Source organism: Mus musculus, chromosome 5 (assembly GCF_000001635.26).
Source record: "Mus musculus strain C57BL/6J chromosome 5, GRCm38.p6 C57BL/6J".
NCBI classification, from domain to species: domain Eukaryota; kingdom Metazoa; phylum Chordata; class Mammalia; order Rodentia; family Muridae; genus Mus; species Mus musculus.
Window position 1 is genome coordinate 9507542 of NC_000071.6, and position 27296 is coordinate 9534837.

General features: G+C 38.7%; 1 protein-coding gene across 1 annotated transcript in view; it reads right to left on the bottom strand.

Moving 5' to 3' along the window:
* Grm3 (glutamate receptor, metabotropic 3) overlaps nucleotides 1-27296 on the bottom strand; it is a 240117-nt gene that overhangs the window by 22306 nt on the left and 190515 nt on the right. Inside the window, exon 4 of the mRNA NM_181850.2 lies at nucleotides 3917-4983. Coding sequence (NP_862898.1) covers nucleotides 3917-4983 — 1067 coding nt within the window. The remainder of the gene's footprint in view (nucleotides 1-3916; nucleotides 4984-27296) is intronic.

Here is a 27296-nt window from a genome sequence, read left to right on the forward strand (position 1 = left end):
TCTTGCCCATGAGATGCAATGGTCACAGGCCCAGTCTTGTGCAGGTCATGTGCAGACAGTCACAGCTGCAGTGAGTTCATAGATGTCCTGGTTGTACCATGTCCAAAAGACAGTGCTTTGCACAGCAGTGTTCCTCACACTCTGGCTTTTATTTTCTCCCTCTCTTCCACAATAGTTTTTGAGCTGTGTGAGTGTGTGTGTGTGTGCATGTATGATATAGAAGTCCCATTTAGAAACCAGCAGTTTAAAGTTACTTATCTGCTTTGCCCAGTTGTGAGGCTGTCTTAACCATCTCCCACTGAAGAAAGCAGCCTCTGCTGAGGTTTAAATGCTACATTAAGGCATAGGAATAAAGATAAGTGTTCAGAAGGTAGGCTGATACTATGCCCAATTAGCAAAATTATAGTAATAAGTTCACTCCAGAGACCCATGATTGTCTCCCTTTGATAGTGGTAGAAATATACATTCACCAGATGCAGTATGCTGGGGAACTCAAGATGGGGGGGGGAGAAATTCTAATTTGTCTGTCATGCTGGGACCCAAATCATTCTCTTACCTAGCTTTTTTACTGGGGAAGGAGGCTTGGCCAAAGGCAAGGCATTTGTTTCAGATGTAAATTTAAGGGGACCCTGACACTCAGGAATTAAGAGAAATTATATTTTAATGCCATATTTTAAAAATCAGAAATAACATTAAAGCCAGTGATGAGCAAGCATAGTATTAATATAATAAACTAATAATTAAACTAGGAGTGATATCAGTATGAGTGTTATGCTCCTATATGTTCAGTCAAGTCAGGAAAGTTGGGCCTGTCTTGAACAGGGCATATTCAGATAACCCTGAGTCCACTTTGAATTTCTAGAAACTGGGACCTGGGGACTGGTCCTATGCAGAAGCTAACAGTACAGTTGCTGCTGGGGTTGTGAGTGGTAAAGTCCTTTGTGTCTAAATCAGTAGTCACATGTGTTCTGCCTTGTCCCCGGCACTGTAGCAGGATACTTTGGTAGACTGCAAGTAGTATGAAAGCCTTCCACACTTTTTGACAGTTTCTATCTTTCCTAACCCTCTCAAATGCTAAGACTCAGTTGTAGCTGCCACAGGCTAACCAAGTAGCTGAGCCAGTCTTCCTGTTCTTGCCTCTTTCATTCTTACAGTGCGGTACCATGACTTCATTCACCTAAAAATCTTCCACTGGTTTCCTTTTCCATAGAAAATCAAATTTAAATTTTTTGCTATATCCTATATAATTTAGCTCCTCGGTCAACCTATTACATCAAATAACTCTCATGTTTATGTATTAAACTGTAGCTGTCCATATCTTTCTATACTAACACACTTCTGCATAAAAGTATTGGTTTTTGTGGTTTCTTCTGCCTGGCTTATAGAATTCAGAAGCTTGGCTGCTTCTCATTCTATAGAAGACATTGTGTAATGGGCCCTAGTTAAATGAAGGTGACAATTATTTTTAAAAATAATTTAAGATTTTATATACATGTTTAAATTTCAACATCATCAACATGAGATAATTTGGATCATATTGTGCTTGAACCATATCAGAATTCTAGGATAACATCTGAGGTATCCACCTTCTCCTTTCACATTGTTCTACTTATTCTGGCTTCCACAGTGCAGGAGAATGTCTGTGTCTTCAGCTAGTTTTTTCTAGTTAATGCTCTAATGTATTACTATCATACAAGGGGAATAGTCAAGCTTTTAGGCACAAGAGATAAGTGCTAACATCTATAAGATCAATTGTGTATAAATTTCTTAAGTTTATTTTTGGTAACTTTCTTTGTTTTGTTGTTGTTTTTTGTTTGTTTTGTTTTGTTTTTGTTTTACTTTAAAAAGCAAGCAGCACTTCTGTGGATAAGAAGATGAGAAGTTGAAACTCAGATGTCCAGGGCAACAGAATTATCACCACAACTGGCTTTGATTCTCAATACTTTAAAGTAGGTTTACTAGGGATGATATAGTAACAACATTAAAAAAAAATCAGTTGTCCATGCTGATGCATGGGGTGGTATATATATAAGGACAAATGCTGAGGATAGGGCCTTTAAAAATATTAACAATACTTCTCCATTTTACTCTAAAACTCTGACTTTTCAAACTCTTTTATGGTTTACATATTTTGCCGTTGATTTTGCTTATCGAATCATGATACTACCTTTTAAAAAGTTTTTAAAATTTCTTATAGGTTGTTTTAAAATATCTGATTATTAAAAAATATCTGGGGGACTTGAGCCAGTGTTCCGTTCTGCCCTATGCCTCTCTGAACTGGATTTTCCTGACATGCTTACACTCCTAATAAAACTGTTGCATTTTTTAAAAAATTAAAAAATATCTGACCATTACTCTAACATTGAACTTACATTCCTACTTAGTATAGATTATTATACAGTACACAGATTTCAGACATGTAGTTGTAATAACTTGAATTAAAGACAATAGCCTTTGTAAGGCTCTGGATCCCAGGCTTTAGTTGTTTTTGTCCTTAAACATTATTTTAGTTGGTGGAAATTACACACACACACACACACACACACACACACACACACACACAACATATATAATTATACAAATAATATATATATAATACTATGTATCATATTATGTATAATTATATATATTTTCAAACATAATGGATTAAACTTATATATTGAGGTTAATCATATATATATATAACATATTGAAATATGAAAACAGTATAGAATGATAAATCAAATTCATAAATACATTTTACCTCATATAATTACCTTATTTATGGGAAAGCTCTTTTTATGTTCCCAATAATGCAATGTATTGCTATTAACAATCCTCACCATGATGTGCCATGGACACCTTTGAAGGTGTTTGTTTGTTTGTTTGTATTTTCCCTATCTAAGGTCTGGAATTTGCTGTGCTTTCCTTTTGAGATTCAGGTTTCTAGATCTTGGGCAATGTTGTAATTACTAGTAAACAGAAGATTTGTGAACAGGTATTATCTATGGATTACTTCATTTTCTGAAATCATGCTATAACAAGGAAACAGGCCTATGGAAATCTATGATCTATGAAGACTGAAAAATAGAGATAATAAAAACTAATTGCCAGATAAAAGGAAAAAGTCTTATTACTCACTGAAGACACAACAATTAGAATTATTAAAGTAAAATTAACTTATGAAAGGCTCAAAAACTTGGGAAATTATGATGGAATGATGAAATTTCCCCCATAAGAGATGGTGATTATATGGAAGTCCATAAATTTGAATTATATGTAAGACTATAAACAATTACTTAATTAAGTTACCCATACTTATACATAAAAATTCTAGCTGTTCAACAGCACACAGTTATGCACAGTGTATTTGTATATGTAACAAGGCTTAGGAAACACATAATAGATTGTATTTTAATCCATTGTAGGGAAATAATGAAGCATGAATAAAAGTTTTAGATTTATACTCATCTTGACCTAATATTGCAATGGTACTTTAGATTATAGATCCATCTCTTGTAGATATCCTCTTGTGTTCAATTTTAAGTATTCTCATTGGGGTTTTAGTGATTAAGTCTCATTCTCTTTCCTATTGCCTTTTAAATTTAATTAAGATGCTTTTTATGTGTATGTATTATGTTTTATTCCTTACTAGATTATAAACTACTTGAATGGCCCATCAGTTATAGCCATCTTCCCTTCTGTGCCTGCTGCATGGCTCTGAACAAATTAAGCGCTAATTAAGTGTCTTAAAGCAGGGTGAATTAATTTTCTCACATCACATTGAGGTTAATTATGGCATTTGTAATTATTTGACTCATCCTTGAAATGAAATAAAAGGAGTCTATCCTACCTTCCACCCAACAAAACATTGATAAATGGAAAGGAAAGTAGAAAGTCAATCTAAGGAAAAGGAAGAAAGCATCCAAAGACTTACTCTGTAGTCACTTGATGTCACATAAAATATAGGGAGGAATGCCAACCAGATGATGCAGGTGGTGTACATGGTGAAGCCTATGAACTTGGCTTCATTGAAGTTTTCAGGACACTTCCTTGTTTTGAAGGCATACACAGTGCATAGAATCACCAGAACCACGTCATAGGTCAGAGAGATCAACATGCTGGAATCTTTGACATTGCATTTTAGGATGACTGTTTCCCGCTTCTCTGGCAGGGTGTATCTTCTAGTACCTGGAGTCTCCAAGATAAGCCACACAGACACCATCACAATTTGCACCAGTATCAAACCCAGGCAGATAAAAACCTGAGAACTGGGGCTGATGAATTTTGGCCTCTGAGCGCCATTCTTGACCCCATCAAAGATGCGAGCGATGCAGTTTGTCTTGGTCAGGAGAGCTGAATAACAGATGGCAAAGGAGGTCCCAAGCCCAAGTCGGCGCAATGCACAGATGACAGGCGATGGCTTAGCAATGAAGAAGAATGTCATGCAATAGGACAGGCTAACTCCAAATAACAAGATGTAGCAGAGTTCTCGGCCTGATGCTTTGACCAAGGGTGTGTTGTTGTGCTTGATAAAAACAGTTATGACTATGCATGTACACATAAAACCCAGGCAGGCAATAGTGACTGGGCCTATTGCCCAGGCATCTTCCCACCTGATGTAATCCTCTGGAAGGTTGTAGCATCCAGATAGGTCTGCAGTGGGCCACTGGCCAGGGCCACAATCCATGCAGGTGAACTCATCAACCAGGTATTCATAGGGCTCACATGGGATGCAGATCCAGCAGCAAACATCTCCTGGCTGCATGTTTTTCATTTCATTGGGGGCACAGGGATCACTGCACTGGGAAGTGGGGACTGAGTTCCGGGACCAATGAATAGAGTCCACATCTAGATATAAAGTTTCTGCCCAGTGGCCAACTTTTAAGTAGGAATACTTTCCACCTATATGCTGGAAGTTGAACACGTTGTATCTTCCCATCCCGTCTCCGTAAGTGTCAAACTTCACAATGCTGTCTGCTCCTTTATTTGGGTTGAATGGAGCTTTGATACACAGAATGAAAGAAAAGAAAAGAACACTTGTTTAGGTGTCTCATATGTCATCAGTCAATTACTTTTGGTGTATGCTCAGCAGAACTGAAGAAACAGAAACTAGATAAAGCAAGGTTGACATAATTTACCACTTACCATCAAAAGCCACACATGAAAAGCTTCCAGAGTGCTTATGTATTCATAAATTTACTCACTTCACATTGCTGAGTGTCTAACAGGTGCCAAGTGCTAGTGATAATAATGAACACAATACAGTGCTGCCTTCAAAGGGTGTATTACATAACAGAAAAGCATTGTCAAAGACAGAGTTGTGCTCTGTGTGATGTGAAATGTTGTTTTCTTTAAAGCTTTATAACAGGTATTAGGCAGAACTTCATGTTTCATTTCATACTTATTTATGTACAACCACTAAAATTTTTACCATCTTAAGTATTTTCATGACAATATACAATTAATAGGAAGAAATTTTCTCCTTGAAATCGATTTAATATAAATGTATAATACATACATTTAAATATTTCTGATGAGTCATATAGAAAAAATTGAAATTTATTTATAGTCATTCTGTAGCTTTTGGCATATAGTGTTGTTACGTAGCTCAGGCTAGCTTCAAACTCAGCATTTCTCTCAGCATTTTGAATGCTATGGTTGCATCCATGTGCTGGTGGTGTTCTTGGCTAGATTAGCATAATAGTAGGTAGAATATTTGCAATTGGGCATTACTTTAAGTGTAGAGAGTGGGGCTCTCAGACAATGGTATGTTCTAGATCCTATCCTGCCAAGTCTTGCATGGCCACTGTGGAAGGGACATTGTGACACAGTTCTTACCCTTAGTGCATCAGGGCAAGGGCCTCCATGAGTATTGACAATTGTTAGTCAAAAGGCTTGTTTGTATAATAATCTACATACTTTCATGGTCTTCCTTCAGGGAATGCTCTTCCTGTTAAGGTTAATGACTCCATGATAATTAGAATCAGTGTGAGTCCTGAAGGTGAGGGTGTGTTCCTTAGCAAAATGGAAAATCCTGACTTTCAGGAGAGCTCTTAAGGCTGTGGGAGAGAACTCTGAAAACATGAGTTCAAAAACATAATTTCTCAACTATTCAAATATAAAGATGCAATATGAATTATACAAGGGGCTTCATGAACCCAAAAGAACAGAGGCAGCTGCACTATGAGCTACCTTGTCAGAAAAATACTAAGGAAAGAAATAAAGGGATTTAGGGAGTTGTGATTGCTGGGCAAGATTCCACCCAGCTACCTATTGTTTCTGCTTACGGAGGCAATCGGATTTCTGAGGTCAAGGACAGCCTGGAAGAGAATTAGTTTAGGTCCAAGTGTGGTGGAAATAGTGATCTCAGAGATTGGTTCCATCTAGCTAGCTTATTTCCAGTGCTTACAAAGGCAGGCAGATCTCTGTATTCAACTGCTATGTTAAAAAATGTACTAGTTATAATTTCTAAGAATCAAGGCACTAAGGTCATAGAATGCTGGTTCATGGGATAATCCATAGGGAAGCTGGAGTAAATGACTGAATTGGTATGTAAATAAAAGACTGGGCTTTGGTCTGCAAGAGAGAGTTTCCCAGAGAGAACTGCTTAGAGAGCTCTTTTAGAATTTTCCCAACATGAGAGAGAGCTGTCTTGAGCAGAGAGCCTTCTCAAACAGAGAAACCTCAAGCAAACTACAGAACCAAGAGCTATCCACAAAGCTATCTGGAGAGCAGTCTTGAGTAGAACACAGGCTATCAGCTTGTACCTATTATTTGACTTCTAGTTGTTCTTTTGCTACTCCTGAACATACTCCTCCTCAGAACCCCTCTCCAAGCTGAGGCTAAATCTTGACACTGTCTGTTTTCTATGTTTTTGGAAAATTCCAGAGAGCAGCTGCTCTGACCATCTGAACTTTTTCCTCTTTCCCAACTGTAGTTGATCATGTGTCCACTGTGACCATGAATAACTTCTAAAATGAGTTTCAATAAATTTATTAATATATCATGGTTTACATTTATTAAATGTCTCAGAAATATTACACTGAAGTAATAGAGCTACATTGAACTAAGAGGGGAAGCTGTTCTCCTTAATAGTTTTTCATTTAATTAAAATATTTACATTATTTCTTCTTTCCCTGTCCTTCCCCCCAATCTCTTTCTTGCCTTTTCTCTTTAGCCTTTGCATGCCCTTCCCCTACTTGCTTTTAAATCATGGTCCCCTTTTCTTTGATTATTATTATATTCTCTCTCTCTCCCTCTCTCTCTCTCTCTTCCTCTCTCTTTCTCTCTCTCTCTCTCACACACACACATAATCTCTCTCTTACTCACACACTCATTCACCCAATCACACATACATACATAAACACATTTATAAATATATAAACACAAACTGCTAAGTCTGTATAGTATCGCTTGTGCGTATATGATTTCAGGGCTAACCACTTGGTATTGAATATCTAATGAGGGGCTTCATGTTTAAGAAGACTAATTCTGCCTCTCTCAGGAGTCATTTGTCATTTATAGTTATTTATTTATAAGTGAGCCTATTAAGAATTCCTCCTTTCGTGTTAGCTTGTCTAATTGGTGTTGTTATTATTTGGGTCTTGTTTTGGTAGCCATATTATTTTGGTATCATGTTTCCCTCTCATATATAGCCATATTGTTTTGGTAGCCATACAGTTTTGGTATCATGAGTGTAGTTTCCCTCTCATATATAGGAGACATAATTTCATATAGTAGACTTCCTGGTCTTCTGGATCTCACAGTCTTTCTGTCCATTATTTTGTAATATTCCCTGAACCTTTGATGTGCAAGAGTTGTGTTGAGAGAAATTATACTCAGTTTACAACTTCTTATCTAGCCTGCTTAATTCCACATTGCATATAAATTGCATATAAAATTTCTAAGTAATTGTCTTCAAGATACAGCTGAAGACTGACATTCCATTTGGCATGAGGCTCAGTCAGTGACAGTGTGATCTTTATTTTTACACAATTTTTGCTAGTATGCTTTATACTTACCATTTCACACTGTTTGTGTCTACTTTTACCTTAAGAGAAAAATATCACTGTCTGTGTGGTCCATAGACATACATCATTACGGTTGATTTGCTACTCTCATGATACTTATGGGTATATGAAGAAACCAAGGGAGTAGAATAAGATATTCATAAATAGACCTATTACAGCATAATAAATCCTAAAGGAGGTATCTCAAATAAGGGAATTTATTTCCATTTATTTCCCATTGTTAGCTAACTGTTTAACTAACTGAAAAACAATGAATTTAAGTCTGTATCTCATTACTTATGCCCAGATAAATTCTGAAAGGATCAAAGCCTTGCATGTAAAAACCAAAGAAATAGAAGTTCCAGAAATAAAAAGATAACATTAATATCAGAGTGAAAAAAGTCCTTTGTAAAGGTTACTGAAAACATACATACATACACACACACACACACACACACACACACACACACACACACAAAACCAAAAACCAAGAAGACTTATGCCAAAGTCTATCAAGATTTTTAAGTTCCAAATATTAAGGCTGAGAGACAGCTCAGTTGGTATAATGTTTGCTTTGTAAGCATTATGACCCGAATTCAATACTTAGCACAGAGTGTAAAAATCTGGGCGTCCTGGTAGAGCTTGTAATCTCAGTTCTGGAGAGGTGGAAGTGGGAGGATATCAGTGATTCACTGGTCAGCCAGCTTAGCTTAGTGGGTGTGCCCCAGGTCCCAGTGAGAATATCTGTGTCTTAAATAACAAGATGGATGGTTCTTGATGAACCTTGGTTGGTCTTTGACCTCTATACACATGTATACACACACATACACGTTTCCTTATATACATACACATGCACCCCACATACGTGCACACATGCAAAGTTCCAAAACCAATACATATGAATAACACTGGAGCATAAGTGAGAAATGATACTGCAAAATTCAAATAGATATAATTTGATAGAAATAATATACTGATTTGTAATGTAAAATGGATCTTTATAGTCCATAAAAACATTCAAAAATATGAACAGTTATTTTACCACAAGGAAAATCCAATTTTCTGAAACATATGAAAATATATTCAACATTGGTCAAACTACTGAAAAAAATGCAAACATCAAAAGTAGAATAATAGTCCTTGGAAGATGTTCACAACCTAAGTGCAAAGCCCCTGTTATGTTGGACATTGGTTCTAATGCTTTGATTTAATTGGGAATCTGTGTGGTATCCAAATTGTAAAGGTCCTTGTCCCCAGTTGGGTTTTGGTCGATCAATAAAGATGCCAGCAGCCAATGCTTGGGCAAAGGGAGATGGGGTGGGAACCTTAGATTTTTGCAGCTAGGGTGAGGGAGAGAGGAACAGACAGAGAATCACCACGATGCTGTGGGATACTGATCAGATTTACAGCTGCAAAATGAAAATCATCTGAAATGTAGGTGAGAAGAAATGTGGCCTCTGAAAGAGCTCCTCAGAAGCATCTTGGGCAGCAAACACTGGGGAGCCACCAGAAGGAACAGGGCAGCAAAGATAGATCATAGATTTATTTACAGAGTGTTGAGTCAGGAGTATCCAAGGCAAAAATCTATGATAACCAGGTGGAGGATTAGAACTCCCAGCCTTGAGCTAGTCATGGCATATTAAAATTAAGTTGTGTGTGTGTGTGTGTGTGTGTGTGTGTGTGTGTGTGTGTTTCATTCATGAATCCAAAATGTTCTTGGGCAGGTGGCCAGAAGTGCACAGCCCACTGGGAGCCAAAGTAGAGTAGCTAATCTCACTACTACACTGTTATACCAGACAACAGAGAAGAATTGGAATTAAGATTTCTTTTAGCTGACATAAGAACACTTTGCCTTATATGGGTGAGCCCACTGTTACTGACACAGACCAGAAATGTTGGAGAAGGATCATCAGAGGCCCCTGGGAGGTTTCTGGGTGATAAGTACAAAAGATGAAGCTCACCACTTCACTTGGCTTTAAAGGAGATGCCAACATGGGTGGGCAATAACAACTGGAAAGAAGAGAAATGGATTCTTCTGTGGGTGTTCCCAAGAGGTAAGTGAACTCTGAATGCATTGCTTTTATACCAGTGAAATCAATTTGGACATCTAGCCTCTAGAAATGTTAGAAATAAAATTAGGTTTCTTTACATTGACAGAGTCTAGGTGTCTTGATCAGGTTAATTTTCTCTTCTAGTTAAAGAATTAAAAGGCAGGAAGAAAAATCTTGAGATCAACAGGTAGCTGCAGAGGAGAAATCTCTAACAGTGCAGCCAGCAGGCAGCATCAGTAGTTGAAAGGCATTTATGTGAGGAAACACACATGCTACAGACTCACAGAGAAAAAGACCCTCTTGCAAAGCAAAGAAATCCCATTTTTCTTTAGGCCTGAGGTCTTTAAAAACCTCTGAAGAATTTTCCTCCCCTAATTTAGGGTTGGTCAGTATGAAGAAAGATAGATTCGCCAGCAACTGTTGTGTGACATTTCCTGATCTGGCCTTGAACTTGTTGAGCCAGTTTATCAGGAGAGACACTGCTGGAGGGACAAAGGTATCTAATGACCTTTGTTTTAAGCTGCCAGCCTTTTGATAGAAGTCAGAAGGGTGTAGAAGAAGCCAACAATCTTAATTACCTAGCCGTGGTCCTTCTCCCATGTTTCTGCACACCAGACAGTCTAACTCCTAGTCTCTACAAATCACCAGTTTTTGGTGATTTGTTTCAGTTGTCATAGGAAACCAATACACACAACAAAACCATTTCTCGTTTCTAATATGCTCTACTAATAAGACCATACTCAGGCAAAAATCTCTCTTGTCCTGCTTTTATGTGTATGAGTTAGTATATCTCAAAAGGACAGCAATTGGTTCTTTTTTTTTTTTTTTAACTTATAGATGCATCCAAATTGGCTTTGCAATTTCCATTGGTAGAATGCATTCTACAGATCAGTTTGGCTATATGTTTACTGAAGGGTTAATTTAATTTGTAACAGAAATACTTGGAACTGACTCAGTCATTCATCAGTTAGGTTCATGAATAATAATAAAAATGTTACACAGATGTGAGCATAAGGACATGTATGAGGACATGCAGTATGTACATATTAGGAAAAAACCCTATGAGTTGCATTGTTTTGTGTGAAAAACAAAATGTTGGATCACCTATATTTTATGGGGTGGGGAACATACAGTGATCTGCTCCTTTTTCTTTTCTATGTGTAGAGCAACTCAAGAATAACTAAGAACAGTGGATACTTTGGCTAAGAGATGAGTGTCAAAGGTGAAAGGAATGCTTTTAGTTTACAGGTTACATTTTGAACTATGTGGGTATATTACACATTCAATTATGCTCTAGGCAATCACCTCATGAGACAGATGGAAAAGCCTTCTAAAAGAAAATGCAGAGAACAAGAGAACAAGAACTAATGTTGTTAGTGAGAGAGCCTGCTCAAGAACACACAGTAGACAGCTTCTGAGGAATGACACCTAAGGTTATTCTCTGGACTCCACATGTGTGCATCCACCCTCCACACACACACACACACACACACACACACACACACACACACTCACACACACACACACTCACACACACACCTGAAAACATACAAACCTACAAGCATACACAGGATCAGCTTTGCAAAATGACATAGCAAATAGTGCAAGTATTGAAAGATGAATATGAGAAAACTCTCCTAGTTTGGCCAAAGTGTTAGAAGGAAAGAAGGAAGTACAGTTAAGTAGTAGATCAATTTGTTTTCCAGGAAGAGAAGATGAATAGAGGAGTACACAGCTGTGGGTGGTGGACTGTGTTTGGGGAAAGTGAGGGAAGGGAAGGGTATTGTTAAGTGTGCTGTATTCACATAAATATGTGCATACTTAATTTTGATAAGAAGTTATACAACTAAATGAGATAGTTAAGGAAGACCAGCCAAAAACATTTGTAAGGTAAATAATTATGAAAACATTGCAAGTATTTAAAAAAGTTGTTGAAAATGGTGTTTTGACTAAAAAAAGATAATTGGTGGACTTTTCTGTGTATATGTATGTATATGTGTGTGTGTGTGTATTTGTATGTGTATGTATATAAATCCATGTCCTTAGTAGAAGTGGTTTCTCGATAACAATTTACATTTCCTAAATTTGTTAAACAATAAAATATGACAAATATGATTTAGTGTCTAAATTCTTTAAATATAAAAATCACCAGAGGGTCCTTCAAATGACAACTTTATAAATCCTAACAAAAAAATCCACTGTCGGAAGCACCCTGATCCTTAATTTGAAATCTACAATGCTACTTCCATAGCCTGATAAAGAGCAAAAGAGATCCTAGAAGACAAAGGAGAACCACATCTGGCTAGTATGCCTCACGTGGGGTCAGTCTTTTCCTAGCACAATAATTTCAAATACAACATTGGCCTGGGGAGTGAGGCAAATGAACTCTGCAGAATTGAAGTGACTGAGTAGCAGAAGAGCTGAAGCCCTTGTGTACTGTTTCTGTCACCTTCCGGATACAGTTAGACTTGCCTCCAGGTCAAATGACTCATTGGGGAGATACTTAAGATGAAGTGAACTGGAGCCACAATTCTCTGGCAATCAATTGCATAGTTCTTTAGTGTGGGAAAACTGGGCAGTTTGCTATTTCTCAAGTGGGTTCTCACCAGGGGAGTAAGCGCCATGCGACATGGAAAAATAAACCATGTCACCTTTCCTTGGTATTGCAACAGCATGAAAGAATCCCGAATAAACGAGGGGAGAGAATAACACATAGGAAGTTGGAATACTGTTTTTTTTTTTTTTTTCTTTTTGTTCTTTAAAGACACACTGCCTGTTCCTACACCCAATCTCCAGCTTCTTCGTCCTCTGACGTCGTTAGAGTTTCCATTGCTGTGAAGAGACACTACGGTCATGGCAACTCTTATAAAGAAAAACATTTCATTGGGACTGAGCTTACAATCTCAGAAGTTCAGTCCATTATCATCATGATGGCAAGCATGGCAGCATTCAGGCAGACATAGTGCTGGAAGAGCTGATAGTTCTACATCTTGATCTGAAGGCAGCCAAGAGGAGACTGGATAAGCATTTAAGACCTCATAGTCCCACCTCTACAGCAGCAAACTTCCTCTAACAAGGCCACACCTCCTTCAGTAAGGCCACACCTCCTAACAGTGCCACTCCTCATGGCCAAGAATTCAAACACATGAATCTATGGGCTCTACTCCTTTTCAAGCCACCACATCCTTCCTCTAATGCTGCAAAGTCAATTCTTCAATTTCAGACACTGCTCTGGCCTCAGGTCAAGATAATGGTTTTTGGAGTAGCTCGCTAACCAATTAGTACTGACCCCAGTTCCAAGTGGATTTATTTGAAAGTTTTATTATCAAGGTAACCAGCCCTCCTAGGACTCCTTTGATAGAGATGAGTCAAGTCTAATTTTTAGAAATATCACAGGACAATGGTAAGAGAAATTAAACTCATTCATTCCTGATCTCTCTCTCTCTCTCTCTCACACACACACACACACACACACACACACACACACACCACACACACACATACACACACACACACACACACACACACACACACACACACACTCCTCCAATTAAGGTAAGGTAATTAGTAATTATGGCTCTTATGAGGCCTTCAGTAAAGACAACATTGTTTGCACTGCCCAGGCTCACATTGGTAAATACTAATTAAGATTGCAAAAACTACTGACAGCAACATGGCTCTAAATTTACAACTGGATCCTCACGTAAGTGGCTGTAGACCTATCTAGTGAATTGCAGTAAAGATAAGGTTAAGAAGAAGAAAATGCCATCTCCCTCCACAGATCATGGTAGAGGTCAGAGGCGAAGAAGCCAAACTCCTTTGGCTAGAGCAGATAGACTCTGCGCAGCAAAGTTTAGAAACGTTGACTGAAACCGTGGCTGCCACGGTTCTGTTCTGAGGAGGAACAGAAATGCTGAAGCAGTTCTCAGGGTTCATCTGGGGTCCAGGGCCACGTTGCACTGGACTAAGTTTCCCATGTGGGGGATGTTCAACTAGAACCTTCACAGTGAAACTCAGCGTTTGAGGAAAGACACTGAGTGACAGGAAGTTTTGAATAGGATTCCCCCACCAGTTCTTCTAAAGAATTAGCCTGGGGAGGCTTCCGGGAAGGGGTTCGCATGCTTTCTCTCTGGCCTTCATGGTGTTGTATGAGCTCAATTCAGGAGGGAGCAATCAAACATTAGACCAAGAATGAGAATGGAGAGACAGGCATAGAGAGAAAGCAGCAGCAGGGGCCAAGCCGTGGGACCACATCCCCAGTCTGAGGGCTGTCTCAGAGATCACCTGCCTAGGATTTTGCTCATTGTAGCTCTATCAGAGTGGTCACTCACTGGTTAGGGGCCACCTTCAAGTGAGCTGATGCTACCAGCATGGTTTTTCTACCCTTTTCACCAGACTCTTGATCTCTTCATTTTGCAGACAATGACTCTTTTGCATCTGCTTTAATGGGTGCTTAGTTACAAATCCTTTCACTAAAATATAATAATAATATGAAGTATAAAATAAGTTCACTACAAGTGACTATCAATGTAACCTCCCCCCACCCCCAGCCTGAACTCAGGCTGAACAGATTTAACTGTTATCATCAGGAGATCACTGGGGGCGGAGCCTGCCACCCTATCATTCGGCCACTCTCACTGCTGCTACCTGCCGCCTAGCTGTTCCAGAGTATACACGTGGTCACCTGCAGCTGGACTCTGATTTGGCGGGAATGGGCCCCTCCCCCTTCTTTATAAGCCCGTTTTCCCGGATATTAAAATTGAGCTTTGATCAGAATCTTGACTTAGCTCCATCCTTTCTCTCGCCGCCTAGATTCCCTCTTTTCTTCCAGATTCCAAGATGCCTTCCAGGCTCGAACCCGGACATGTGAGCCGCTGGCTGGCCTCAACAATCAAGATGTCTTTGCTCCTGTTCCTAGCACTTGACTCTTCTTTTCTTTAAGGATAGCCACTATTTTAATCTTAGAGCTAAGTGTATCAGTATGCTAAACTTGCTGTAACAAAACAGCACAAAGGGTTGCTTGAAATGGCTGAGATTTAGTATTTCACAGTTGTCTGAAGCCAAGGGTTAGCAGAATCTATTTTTCCCGAGGGCTGTGTAGGGGGATCTGTTTAAACCCTCTCTTCTAGGTGGGGTAGCTTCCCTGAAATCACTGGTGCCTTTCCTATAGATCCATCACTCAGATTAGAAACAAAACAGCATGCTCCTCGTATACCTCTTTATTTGTGACCAAACTTTCCTTTCTATAAGGAAGCTAGTCATATTAGATTTGTGTCCACACTAATGAACTCAACTTAACTTGGTTATAATCTTAAGAGTCTGTTTCCAAATAAGGTCATATTCTGAGGAAGCAGAGCCATGAATTTAACATAGCTTTTGGGAAGGAAAATGTAATTCGCCCTCTAACAACCACAGGCTATTTTTGCCTGATATTGAAGCTTATTTAAATGATGATATCGTAACGTATTAGTTGGTACTGAATATCATTTTGTTAGAATTTTGTGAAATTTATTCATGCATTGATGAGAAGATATAGTTAGCTCCTGTTATTTTATTCGTCTGAGACTGAGTCTGATTACATAGCCCAAATTGGCCTCAAACTCACAATTCTGCTGGCTTAGCTGTCTGGGTGCTGGGATTTCAGATATACACCACCGTGCCTGTCTGGCTGCTTGGTTCACATTCTGTAGTGTTTTATCATTTAATGTGCTATGAATACAATCAAAGTTCATTGTATGCTTCTATGAAATTCCTAAGTTTGAGTAGATGAGTGGATGATCTGGGAGACAATAAAGGAGTAGAAAACCAAGAGAAAAAAAAGTATGATTTCCAAACAGGATGGATCGAGGGAGTTCTTGCTGAGGACAAGTAGGTCACAATCTAAATGGGGCCCTTTAGGATACAGTGGCCAGTGGGGAACTCTACCACAGCTCCCTCAACTTGGGTGAGACAACTTTTATTTGCCACTCACTGATGGTTGATATAGAAGTGCTGCTTCCTGGACACTGTTAACATGACACAATTATAAACACAGAACGCTACTATGAGCTACACGGTGCCTGTAGCAAACTTCTCCACGCAGACAACCACAGAAGCTTTTATTAAGCCACTGAGGGCTGGAGAGATGGCTCAGTATTTAGGAGCACTGTCTCTTCCTCCAGAGGACCTGGTTTGATTCTCATCACCCACATGGCAACTAATAACCACCTGTAGCTACAGTTCTAGGGAGAACACTTGGGGATAGTATTTCAGGAAGTGCGTTTTGCAGTCTCACCTATGTTGGATTTTTTTCCTTTTAAATTTGATTTTCAGGAATTTATCTTTGTATCTTCTACTATCATCTATCTATCTATCTATCTATCTATCTATCTATCTATCTATCTATCTATCTATCTATCAATCTATCATCTATCATCACCTGTCGATCTATCTGCCCATGTCATTCTGGACATGAGTAATTTACAAATGTATTTTTGGCAAATAGTTTTTGCCACTCTGTGCTTTGGCCAGCTTTGTAATTAAGAATTATCTAACAAACATAAACTCTTGGTTTTAGTTACAATTAAATTAAAAAAATATATGTTTAACTTCTAATTTTCAAATCTTGCTGACTGGCAGTTTTATCCTATGTGGAGCAGTGTGAGTGCTCATGTTTATGAACATCTAGCCCTCCAGTGCGAGGCTCTCAGGTACTGGACACATTTCAGAAGGATGCACACTACTGTGCTGCCAAAAATTTCTTTGTGCTGCCGATGTGCTCTGTACTTCATTTTAAGGAAACTGATCACAGTATTGTAAGATTGTCAGTGTGCGCTAATTTCTTCTCTGGATTCTAAGCTTCTTTAGAACAAGAAAATGATTCATTTATCTTTCTAGTCTCATTAGGTGAAATGGACATAGAATAGGTTTTCACTAATTGTTTCCCAAACTGATTATTAAACTTATTAAAATAATCTCAGGGTCTTTAAGAATTGTGTAATTTTTTGAATTATAACACAGATCAATTAAATATCAACCTGAGGGGAATCCTTGACATAGTTTTTTGTTTCAAGAATTATTTATTTGTGTGTGTGCATGTATATATACATATATGTGTGTGTGTGTGTGTATATATATATATATATATATATGCATGCATCTATCTATCTATCTATCTATCTATCTATCTATCTATCTATCTATCTATCTATCTATCTATCTTAGATAATGATGACAACTTCTAGGAATTGGTTCTGGGGAACCAGATTTGCTGGCAAGCATTTGTACCTTATAAATCCCTCGACACTTAAACATTTTGATGTACTACTTTGCAGTCTGTGTTAGAGGGTGGAAGTGTTCTTACTACTGACATCTAGCCAGGGCCTAGGGATGCTTTGAATGTCCCACAAAGTCCAGCACACACTCATTAAAAACAAGTACCCCGGAGCTCTTGACTCTAGCTGCATATGTAGCAGAAGATGATCTAGTCGGCCATCACTGGAAAGAGAGGCCCATTGGACTTGCAAACTTTATATGCCCCAGTACAGGGGAACGCCAGGGCCAAAAAGGGGGATTGGGTAGGTAGGGGAGTGTGGGGGGGTGGGTATGGGGGACTTTTGGGATAGCATTGAAAATGTAAATGAGGAAAATACCTAATTAAAAAAAAGCATAATAATGTATGTCAATAAAAAGTCACACTCAAAAAAAAAATTAAAAACAAACAAACAAACAAACAAACAAACAAACAAACAAAAACAAGTATCAGAACCGCAATACCAATACTACTAAAATTAAGAGACTTCGCTTAGGGCAACAAATGTCCTGATTTCTAGCTATATCTTGGAAATTTCAATACTTATTGTAAATAGAAAATGCCCTTGCTAAACAGACTCTTGATGGTCTTACCATCTGAACATGACTATCACATTGCTCCATTACTCCTATAGCCATCTCTGGCTTGCATGTTTCCCTCAATCTTCTTCATTGTAGTCTTTTCCTGCTTACCAACAGCTCACACGAGTGAGTTCATTACATCTTCTTCCTGCCTTCCCCACAGATCCCATTTCTCATGGTGATTCATGGAACCCACTCTTCAAGCACCGAGAAGCCACCATCACCTGAGTGTCTCTAGTTAGATCCAAGAAAAGAAGCAGACTTTTGAGTGGGAGGCATCCAGGCTTTCTGAGCTTGACGCCAACAGAGCTGTCTGATTCTAAGGAGAGACAGATTAGTGGAGTTTCTGTGGGGACTTCCCCTTCTAAGTGATATTTTTCCCCAGCACAACACTGAGCATCCAGGAGTACTACATGATATTGTAACACTCACCAATCGGGGTCAATTTTAAAAGAGAAACTGAATTAAAAAGATAAATTTAATTGGTACTCATGATTCATAGTGTGACCAAGTCATGCATTACAGCATAAATAGGAAAACAAAAAGTGGTGGAAAAGACTTTCTTTAAAGTAAACTTACATAGACATACATATTCAAGACTTTTTCAAAAGAAGCCTGACCAATACAGATGTGGATGCTTGCAGCCAACCACTGGACTAAGGACAGGGACCCCAAAGGAGGAGTTAGTGGAAGGACTGAAGGAGCCGAAGGGGTTTGCTACCCCATAGGAAGAACAACAAAATTAACCAACCAGAACACCCCCTCCCCTTGAGATCCCAAGGACTAAACCACCAACCAAAGAGTACACATGGAGGCATCCATGGCTCCAGCTGCATATGTAACAGAGAATGGCATTGCCTGGCATCAATGGGGGGGGGGTAGGCCTTTGTTCCTATGAAGGCTCGATGACCCATCATAGGGGAATGCTAGGGCAGTGAGGCAGGAGTGGGTGGGTGATCACCCTCATAGAAGCAGGGGGAGGGGATATGGGACAGGGATTTAGAGAGGGGAAACTGGGAAGGGCAATAACATTTGAAATGTAAGTAAATAAAATAACCAATAAAAAAAAGGCTTGAGCTTCCTGTTGTTCTGCCTTAGATCACTTCTCCATGTGGCAGAAGATTGATAGAAGTGCCGAAGAGGAATGTAACTGGCAGTGGACATAGGGTGGAAACTGCTGAGCAGATCCCTCTCAGAGATGCTTCAGTAAGTCAGCTTTGCAGAGTGTATGGAAATTGGTAGCAGAGCTCATGCTCTGAAGAATGCGGTGACAGTAACAAGAATGTACTTAATAAAACGAGCTTTCCTCTTCTAAAGCACACAAAACTTCTTTCTATAAAGAGCAGAGCGGCAGAAATTTTATTCAGCCTTTGAGAATGAATGTGTCAAAGATAAGTACAGCAGCTTAGCATGCAGGAACTTAAATTTCCATGGGTAAAACAAATTAATTTCTATTCTGCCCGGTGCACACATAGGCATGCTTTTGACTCTCCGTAGTATCATGTTAAGAGAGTACAAGAGAAAATAAATAACTTCTGCCAGAATACTAATCCATTGTTAAGTTGCCACATGCACCTAAGTCACAGCAGCATTGCTTAGTCTACAGTCACATAGAAGGGCTGCATTATTGAACCATAAGATTTCAAGGGACTTTGTCAGGTCCTCAATGTCTATCCACTGCTAAGAAATGCCAAACCTACACCATTCTGAAAGGGTTTCTATGTCTCTAGAAATAATCAAGTGAAAAAATAAATAATTCTTTAGAAAATTTTCTCCCTTCTTTGTGCCAGAATTTCTATTTTGAGCCTGAAGCGAGTATTGGGAAACAAACTCTGGTCTCGAATGAGAGCAGCAAGTGCCCTTAACCACTGAGCCACATCTTCTGCTCCTTCCAATGTTTGTAAGGTGGCACAGAAATAGAATATCATTGCCCCACTTTACAAAGCCTAAGCAGCCTTCTAAGTTTCTAAGCATTTAAGTGATGTCAGTAATTTGTAGTCTTCTTACCAAAAATGAAATATACTAAGGAGAAAATAGTCTGTAATCCATCAGCTGGATGGACAGAGGCACACAGCTTTCATGACTGGGGATAGGGGTTAGAGTTTTAGCATTCACGTTAAATGTGAATCTGCTTTATTATGGCATGCATACATATAAATATATATGATATATATAATATGCATATAATACTCATACAAATTTTGGGATTATCTCATATTATTTTAATTTATTTACTTTAAGGATGCTTTACATATAGTGAATTGGTATGCCCAGAGCTGTGCTGTACAAAATTACATATCCTTCTGAGTTTTACAGATCTATGTAATATGTTTTACATTACCTTTTCATTTAACAACTTTATAATCTCCAACTGTATCTAAATTGCCACCTTCTTTCACTGTGTGAAACTCTTGTCTTTCCACTGTACATTTTTGTTCAATATGTGTCTTAGTTAGGGTTTTACTTCTGTGAACAGACACCATGACCAAGGCAAGACTTATAAAAAACAACATTTAATTGGGGCTGGCTTACTGGTCCAGAGGTTCAGTTCATTATCATCAAGGTGGGAGCATGGCAGTATCCAGGCAGGCATGGCGCAGGCAGAGCTGAGAGTTCTACATCTTCATCCAAAGGCTGCTAGTAGAAGACTGACTTCCAGTCAACTAGGGTGAGGATCTTAAGCCCACACCCACAGTGACACACCTACTCTAACCAGGTCACACCCATTCCAACAAGGCCACACCTCCAAATGGTGCCACTCCCTGGCTCAAGAATATACAAACCGTCACATTATGTCATGCTTCAGCATGCTCTTTCTTTCCTATAGTACTTGCAAAATGTCCTTCCAGACCTGCAGATGCATTCCTTGCACCTTTCCTGCATGTCTTGGAATTGGAAATACCAATTCTTGTCTTTGATCTCATACATATTGCTCCTTTTCTTTGGCACTTATTGTCTTTCTCACACATACTTTTCCTGTGTAAATTTTATAATTACTCTCCTATAATCAAATATATTTTGAGCTTCTCAAGAACACAAACAAACCTTTTTTTTATATTTCAAATAAAATTTGTAACACAAGAGGCCGTGGAGACGGCTCAGCGGGTACAGGACCTGATGTGCAGGCATGTTTACTATGGTTCCCTGCTTATGCTCCCAGCACTTGGCAGGTAGAGACTGGGGACGTCCCCAGAGAAAGATAGCTTGATAGATTAATCAATTTAGTGAGTTCTGGGATGGAGAGTGATTATCAAGACAACTGATGTCAACCTTAGCTTACACATACACATATGTACACATGCACCTGTACACACACATGTGACCCCACACATGAACACAGAAACATCTATATAGAGCATGCACCATATACATGTACATAAGAAAAACAAGTGTAACACAGTGGTGGTGGGTTTAGTTAGACATGAGAAGTGTTTGGTTTGTAACATGCTATATTTTCAATATGCCTGAATTTGTGTTCTTTCATAAAATATTTAGGGAAAATATCAATTCCACTGGTTCTATTGAACACAGTCATAGCAAGAAAGTGATATAGTTTTCCTGTTCCCCACCTGGAGAAGAGACTGCTTGGTAACATATTTAAATTGCTACCCCTTCAAATGATGCATTAGGAAGAACAGGTTCTAAAAATGAGATGTAATTATCTCAAAAAATGTCAAGAGAAAAAAAGAAAAAAAAAACTTCTACTAGTTAGAAAGAAAATTATAGAGAAAGAGATTTTTAAACTTGATTTTGTTGTATAACTGAGAGAGAAAATTTGTCAAAGACGGTTGGTGATGGAGAACACAGATGAGCATGCCATATGTGGCCATCAAAACTTCTACTGGGAACCCAGGGCCCTAGGTGTAGAGTTATTTTGTCCATGTTCCTTGTCCACTGGAGCTCCTTGTGGTTTGTGGACTGTTGCATACTACTTTCTTCACAGTCTGATGCCTTTACTGAAATCTCAGGTTCACTGCTAACTGACCCCTTAACTTATTTGTGTGTTTCATGTGCACATATTGTGACCTTTACGTTTAGAGTTCTCAGTTCAGTGTCTAACATACAGAAATAGTTCTGTAACTTGACCTGACTGTTAGAGTGCCTGTCATTCACCAGAGATTCAGTAAATACATGTAAAAAGAATGAATAAATGAGGGAATGAATGAGTGAGGGACTCTGTGCCTGCATCCTAGCAACCACTGTGCTGTCACCAGTAAAATGGCTTGCATCTGTATACATGACTGTTACATGAATCATAACAGTTCTTTAGAATGTAGGATTCATTTACCTAAATTACACTGAAGCATTTACATTTCCTGACAAAACTTATTTCTTTTTGGTGAATAGAAATATTTGCTTGATCTTTGATCGTTGAGAGCATAATATTTGCAGCATTGTTCTCTTTCCCAGTTTGAGGAAATCATTTGTAACATTACAATGACTTAAGCAAAAACCTTGCCTGATTATCTCTCCTATATTTTGGAGTTACACACATGTAAGTGTGCGTGCGCATGCACAAACACACACACACACACACACACACACACACACACACACACACACACACACACACACACAGAGACAGAGAGACAGAGAGACAGAGAGATAAACAGATCAAGGACAGATGAACAGAGACATAGACACACACAGACACATGCACAGAAATACACACATGCATAGACACATAGAGAAATTTATACACACACACACACACACACACACACACACACACACACACACACACACACAGTTTAAACACTAGAGGAAGTAAAGAGATACTAGATTTTGTTTTCTGTATGTAATCTTGGCTACAGACACAAATAGAAAACCATGTATGATTTTGTCTCTTTGCACTTTTAGGATCATCCTAGCTGAAAAGTAGGCACATGGTATATCAAAGATGCTAATGACTGAAAATGCTTAGATTGGAGTTTTTTGGGTCTAAGATATACTGTCCTGTGTGTGTGTGTGTGTGTGTGTGTGTGTGTGTGTGTACGTGCACAACATGGATTTATAGTAGTAATTTTTCTTATTGTTGCAAACCATGTGAGTGGAGTGTAATAAATACGTTCTCACATATGTACAAGGACATTAAGGAAGAAATAATGACCAATATGAGACATATAGACATAAAGCAAGCGACTTCCCAAAATATCAACCAATATTTAAATTTGATATTTAAAGTTAGTATAATATGTTGATATGAAACTGATATAAAACTAATAGTTAAAGTTGATATAATTAGTACAACATTTGTGCATGCATGTCTGTATACACACACACACACACACACACACACACACACACACACACACATCATACTATATTATATTGCCACAACCTTCTGAAGTAATCTGATATATTTGAGGTTAACACTTAAGTCTTTTATCTGAAAATTGAAAAAGCACTTGTGAGTGAATTAGATGGTCTTGCATATGGCACTCAAAACATACTTCCTTCTTAGTTTGTATGAAGATCTCCCTTCCATAATCACTTTAAAAACAGCAATCCAGAGAGAACACCACTGCCTCTTCATCTCACTTCTCTTCACAAGCACCAGAGCTGAGATCTTGATGTTGTACCCGTCAGTCTGCTCTATCTCATCCACATAAGTCAGTTTCAAACAAACAAACAAACAAACAAACAAACAAACAAACAAACAAACAAACAGTATTATACTTGACTGTGGACAGCCTACTGTCTTCTTTCCCACAGCATCTGTACACTTTGTGTATGTTATAAGCTAGATACCCTCTCCACATAAAAAAAAAAAAATCAAAGTGCTCACAAAAGGAGCGGTTGTTGTTTAGAGTGTGCATGTACTAAATATTGTAAGAACCTGGTCAGAGGTTCATTTTGTGAAAGTCTGAATTTATGCTGCAAACCTGAAAGGCTTTCTCTTATAATTATGTTTCCTATGATAATTTTGGGATGGTGACAGAAAAGCCTTTGAGGGATTTAGGGACTCTCTCATAGTTGCTCCTAGAATTTGTCAAGTCCTTAAACAATTACCTTCTATTTCCCCTTTATTTTGATCTACTTTCTATATACTAGGAAAGATTTAGAAAATATTTTAATACAATAATTTTTCCCTTTTAGACCTAAGCTTTATATACCTTGTAAAAATTAAAAATAATTTACTACTAGTACTAGTACTACTACTGTATATATATTACTGTTTCTGCCTGCTGTCTGTATGCACACCATGTGCACTCAGGTACCCTCTGGAAGAAGTGGAACTGGAGTTTTAGTTAACTGTCACCTGTTGAGTGTGGGTACTGGCACCTGAACCCGGTTCTTTGTAACAGCAGCTAGTACTCTTAAGCACTTTGGAACTAGCAATGGACCACTTTGGAAGGAGGTGAAGGCAGTCTGTGATTCGGCATTCAAGGGTTTAAATATTGTATGTCTTGGATCAGGTACCCCTGAGCATTGCACTAAAGAAATTGCCGTTTTTAGACTTGTCCATTTTGTGGCTGCTAATCACAGCCATTTGGAGGTGATTTTGCCCCAGCCCTGCTGGGCAGCACAGCATTATGCTAGGCTGGTTCCCTCCATCTCTAATTGTCACTGCTAGAATGGTCAGTTTTCAATACTTTCTTGCAACAGTTTCAAAATTACCCTTGGAATACAACTTCTTTTGTCGGCTTTAGGATATATGATTGTCTTTCTTGAATGCACTGTAGAGAAACTCATTCGAAGCACAAGTAATACCACTTTTAAGGCAGCAATTGGAATCAGCATAAAGTCCTGCTTTTCAAAGCTTTGCTGGATAATGTGTGATTTTAGAAGGAAGAAATTGGGGGAAAGGTGAAAGACTAACGTTTCTTAGATCATCTGCTTCCCACACATGTGTAAAGACATACAAACAGAGACAGCTATTTCTCTCTTTTTATTTCCACCCTATGAATTCAGGGAACGGCATCAAGCATCTCCAGCTGTGATAATTGCAGTGTAAAGTGAAGTGCTCTTTCAAGTGGAGAAGTTGGAGCTGTTTGAGGCAGCTCATGGGGAATACATTTTATAAGCAGATACATCTTACAGGAAAGATGTCTGAGACAGATGCTGACGGTCACTGTATGAAGACAGGTGAGATCAAAACATTTTACCCAGTTTTGATCGGAGGTCTGAACTGTGATTTAGGACATGGGGTCCAGAAGATAAACTATGATCCATAGGATATACATGAGTACCCAGAAAACTGTGACTTTCTGGGGTCAGTCTTTCATCTCTGCTAATTGTTTTGTTATGCTTCTGGCATTTCAGGTGCTAGTGGGAACTGATCAAGACTTGGGCATCTCCTAGACACTGATACTTTTCTCATTTTGCTTTTCTTTGTTGTATGAAACCCTCACTTTATATACTTCTCTGAGTACTTCTCCACATGCCTTTCCCCCGATATGGATCTTTCCGAGTACCCATCCGTTCTTGGGTTTTACATTATCCCATTGAATTTAACTTAAGACCTTTTTTTTTTTTTTAAACAATTTAGAGATGAGGGGATTTAGTATGAATGGATTTGAGTTATGTAAGTACTAGGAAGTAAACAATTTCAGGACCCAAGCAGAGGTCTACATGAATTTAGCACTTGTGTTATTCACTACAAACAGGCTCTATCCTATTCTTGTTCTTAGATTTTTCCAGCCTAATTTATGTTTATTTTTAATACTTTCTTTGGCAGCCTCTGGGTTCATCTGCTATACTCATTATTCCACAATGATTTGGTGGTCTCAGAGATACATAATAGACATAGCATTAAATGTTTGATGAATGATCAATTAAGAATGATTGGAACTATCTTATATCCGGGGTCCCTCAGAAACCAGTCTGTGCAGGAGAGCACTCCGGTGGCAGAAGCAACATAGCTTCTGGGACAGGTTCCCTTTCAGGCCTACATCTTCAGTCAGGAGGCAGAACTGAAGCAAGATGGTACAGTGGATAAGAGCACAGGTTGCTCTCGAAGAGAACTTGGGTTTGGTTCCTAGAACCACATGCTGACTGCCAGCTCTCTATAACTGAAGTTCTAGGGGGATCTGATAGTCGCTTCTGGCCTCTTCAGGAATCAAGCATACACATGGTATGCATACATATTTTTATTTATACAATAAACCAACTAGTCTTTAAAAAAGAATGGCAAGCAGTGTTTTTTTTTTTTTTTTTTTTTTTTTTTTTTGGCAAAATCACCTTCAGGTTGTAATATAAAGGTTTCTATACATGTGCACTTTGAGGAGAAATTCATTTTTTTCTCTTGTCTTCATGAAAAGTGACAACTCACACACAGTAAAAGCAATGGTATAGCCTCTGACATGAGATACCATCTAAGCAGGCACGCAGTGTGTGTTGTGTATGTATGTGTGCTTATTGCATGGCATGGCATAGCCTCTTTCTGGGTCTAGATTGTACGTGACAGTTACTTTTGTGCTGCCAAGTAGCTTCTGAGTAAGTTTAAGACGATTGAGTGGGCTACTTCATTATGGAAAATGACTTTTGAGAGCACACTTATGGATTATTATTTTTAAATTATACTTATGTATTTTAATTCTGTAATTAAAAATAATGATCTTTTCATCAAGCCATCACCTATCATAAACCCCATAAACTAAAATAATGCACTGTCAATCGGGATTCATCCATTTGCTCACAACAGTAGCAAAACTATAATATAAAGACATACAGTGTATTCCTATTGCATGTGAGCATCATTTCCCAAGAGGCAACTCATACCTCCTACTGATACCTAATTAAAAAACAAAACAAAACACCTATGTCTGGGAGATCATGAATCCTAAGTGGGAAATCTACTGCATGTTTTTACTCATAAAACCAATTTTGTGTGTAGGTGATGGAAAAAGTCAATGCAGAGATGTATAAATGGTCCAGGAGCCAAGAATAAGTTACTATTGAGCACTCAGCTCTAAATGGAGTATCTATAGGATGTTTTCCAATGCTCAGAGAATATCTCAGAAGAGGGAGAGGGAGGGTCTTAAGAGATAGCAGACTGAGAGGAGTGCTGTCACAGTGTCTTCTGGGCTCCACATGGCCTGCACACTCAGGAAATTGCAGCAGTTGTGATTACTCATACAAGAGCTTCCCCAAACCCTGATATAGCTCTCTCTTGTGAGGCTATGTCAGTGTCTGGCAAACACAGAAGTGGATGCTCATAGTCAGCTATTGAATGGAACACAGGGCCCCCAATGGAGAAGCTAGAGAAAGTACCTGAGGAGCTAAAGGGATCTGCAACCCTATAGGTGGAACAACAATATGAACTAGCCAGTAACCCCAGAGCTCGTGTCTCTAGCTGCATATGAAGCAGAAGATGGCCTAGTTGGCCATCATTGGGAAGAGAGGCCCCTTGGTCTTGCAGACTTTATATGCCCCAGTA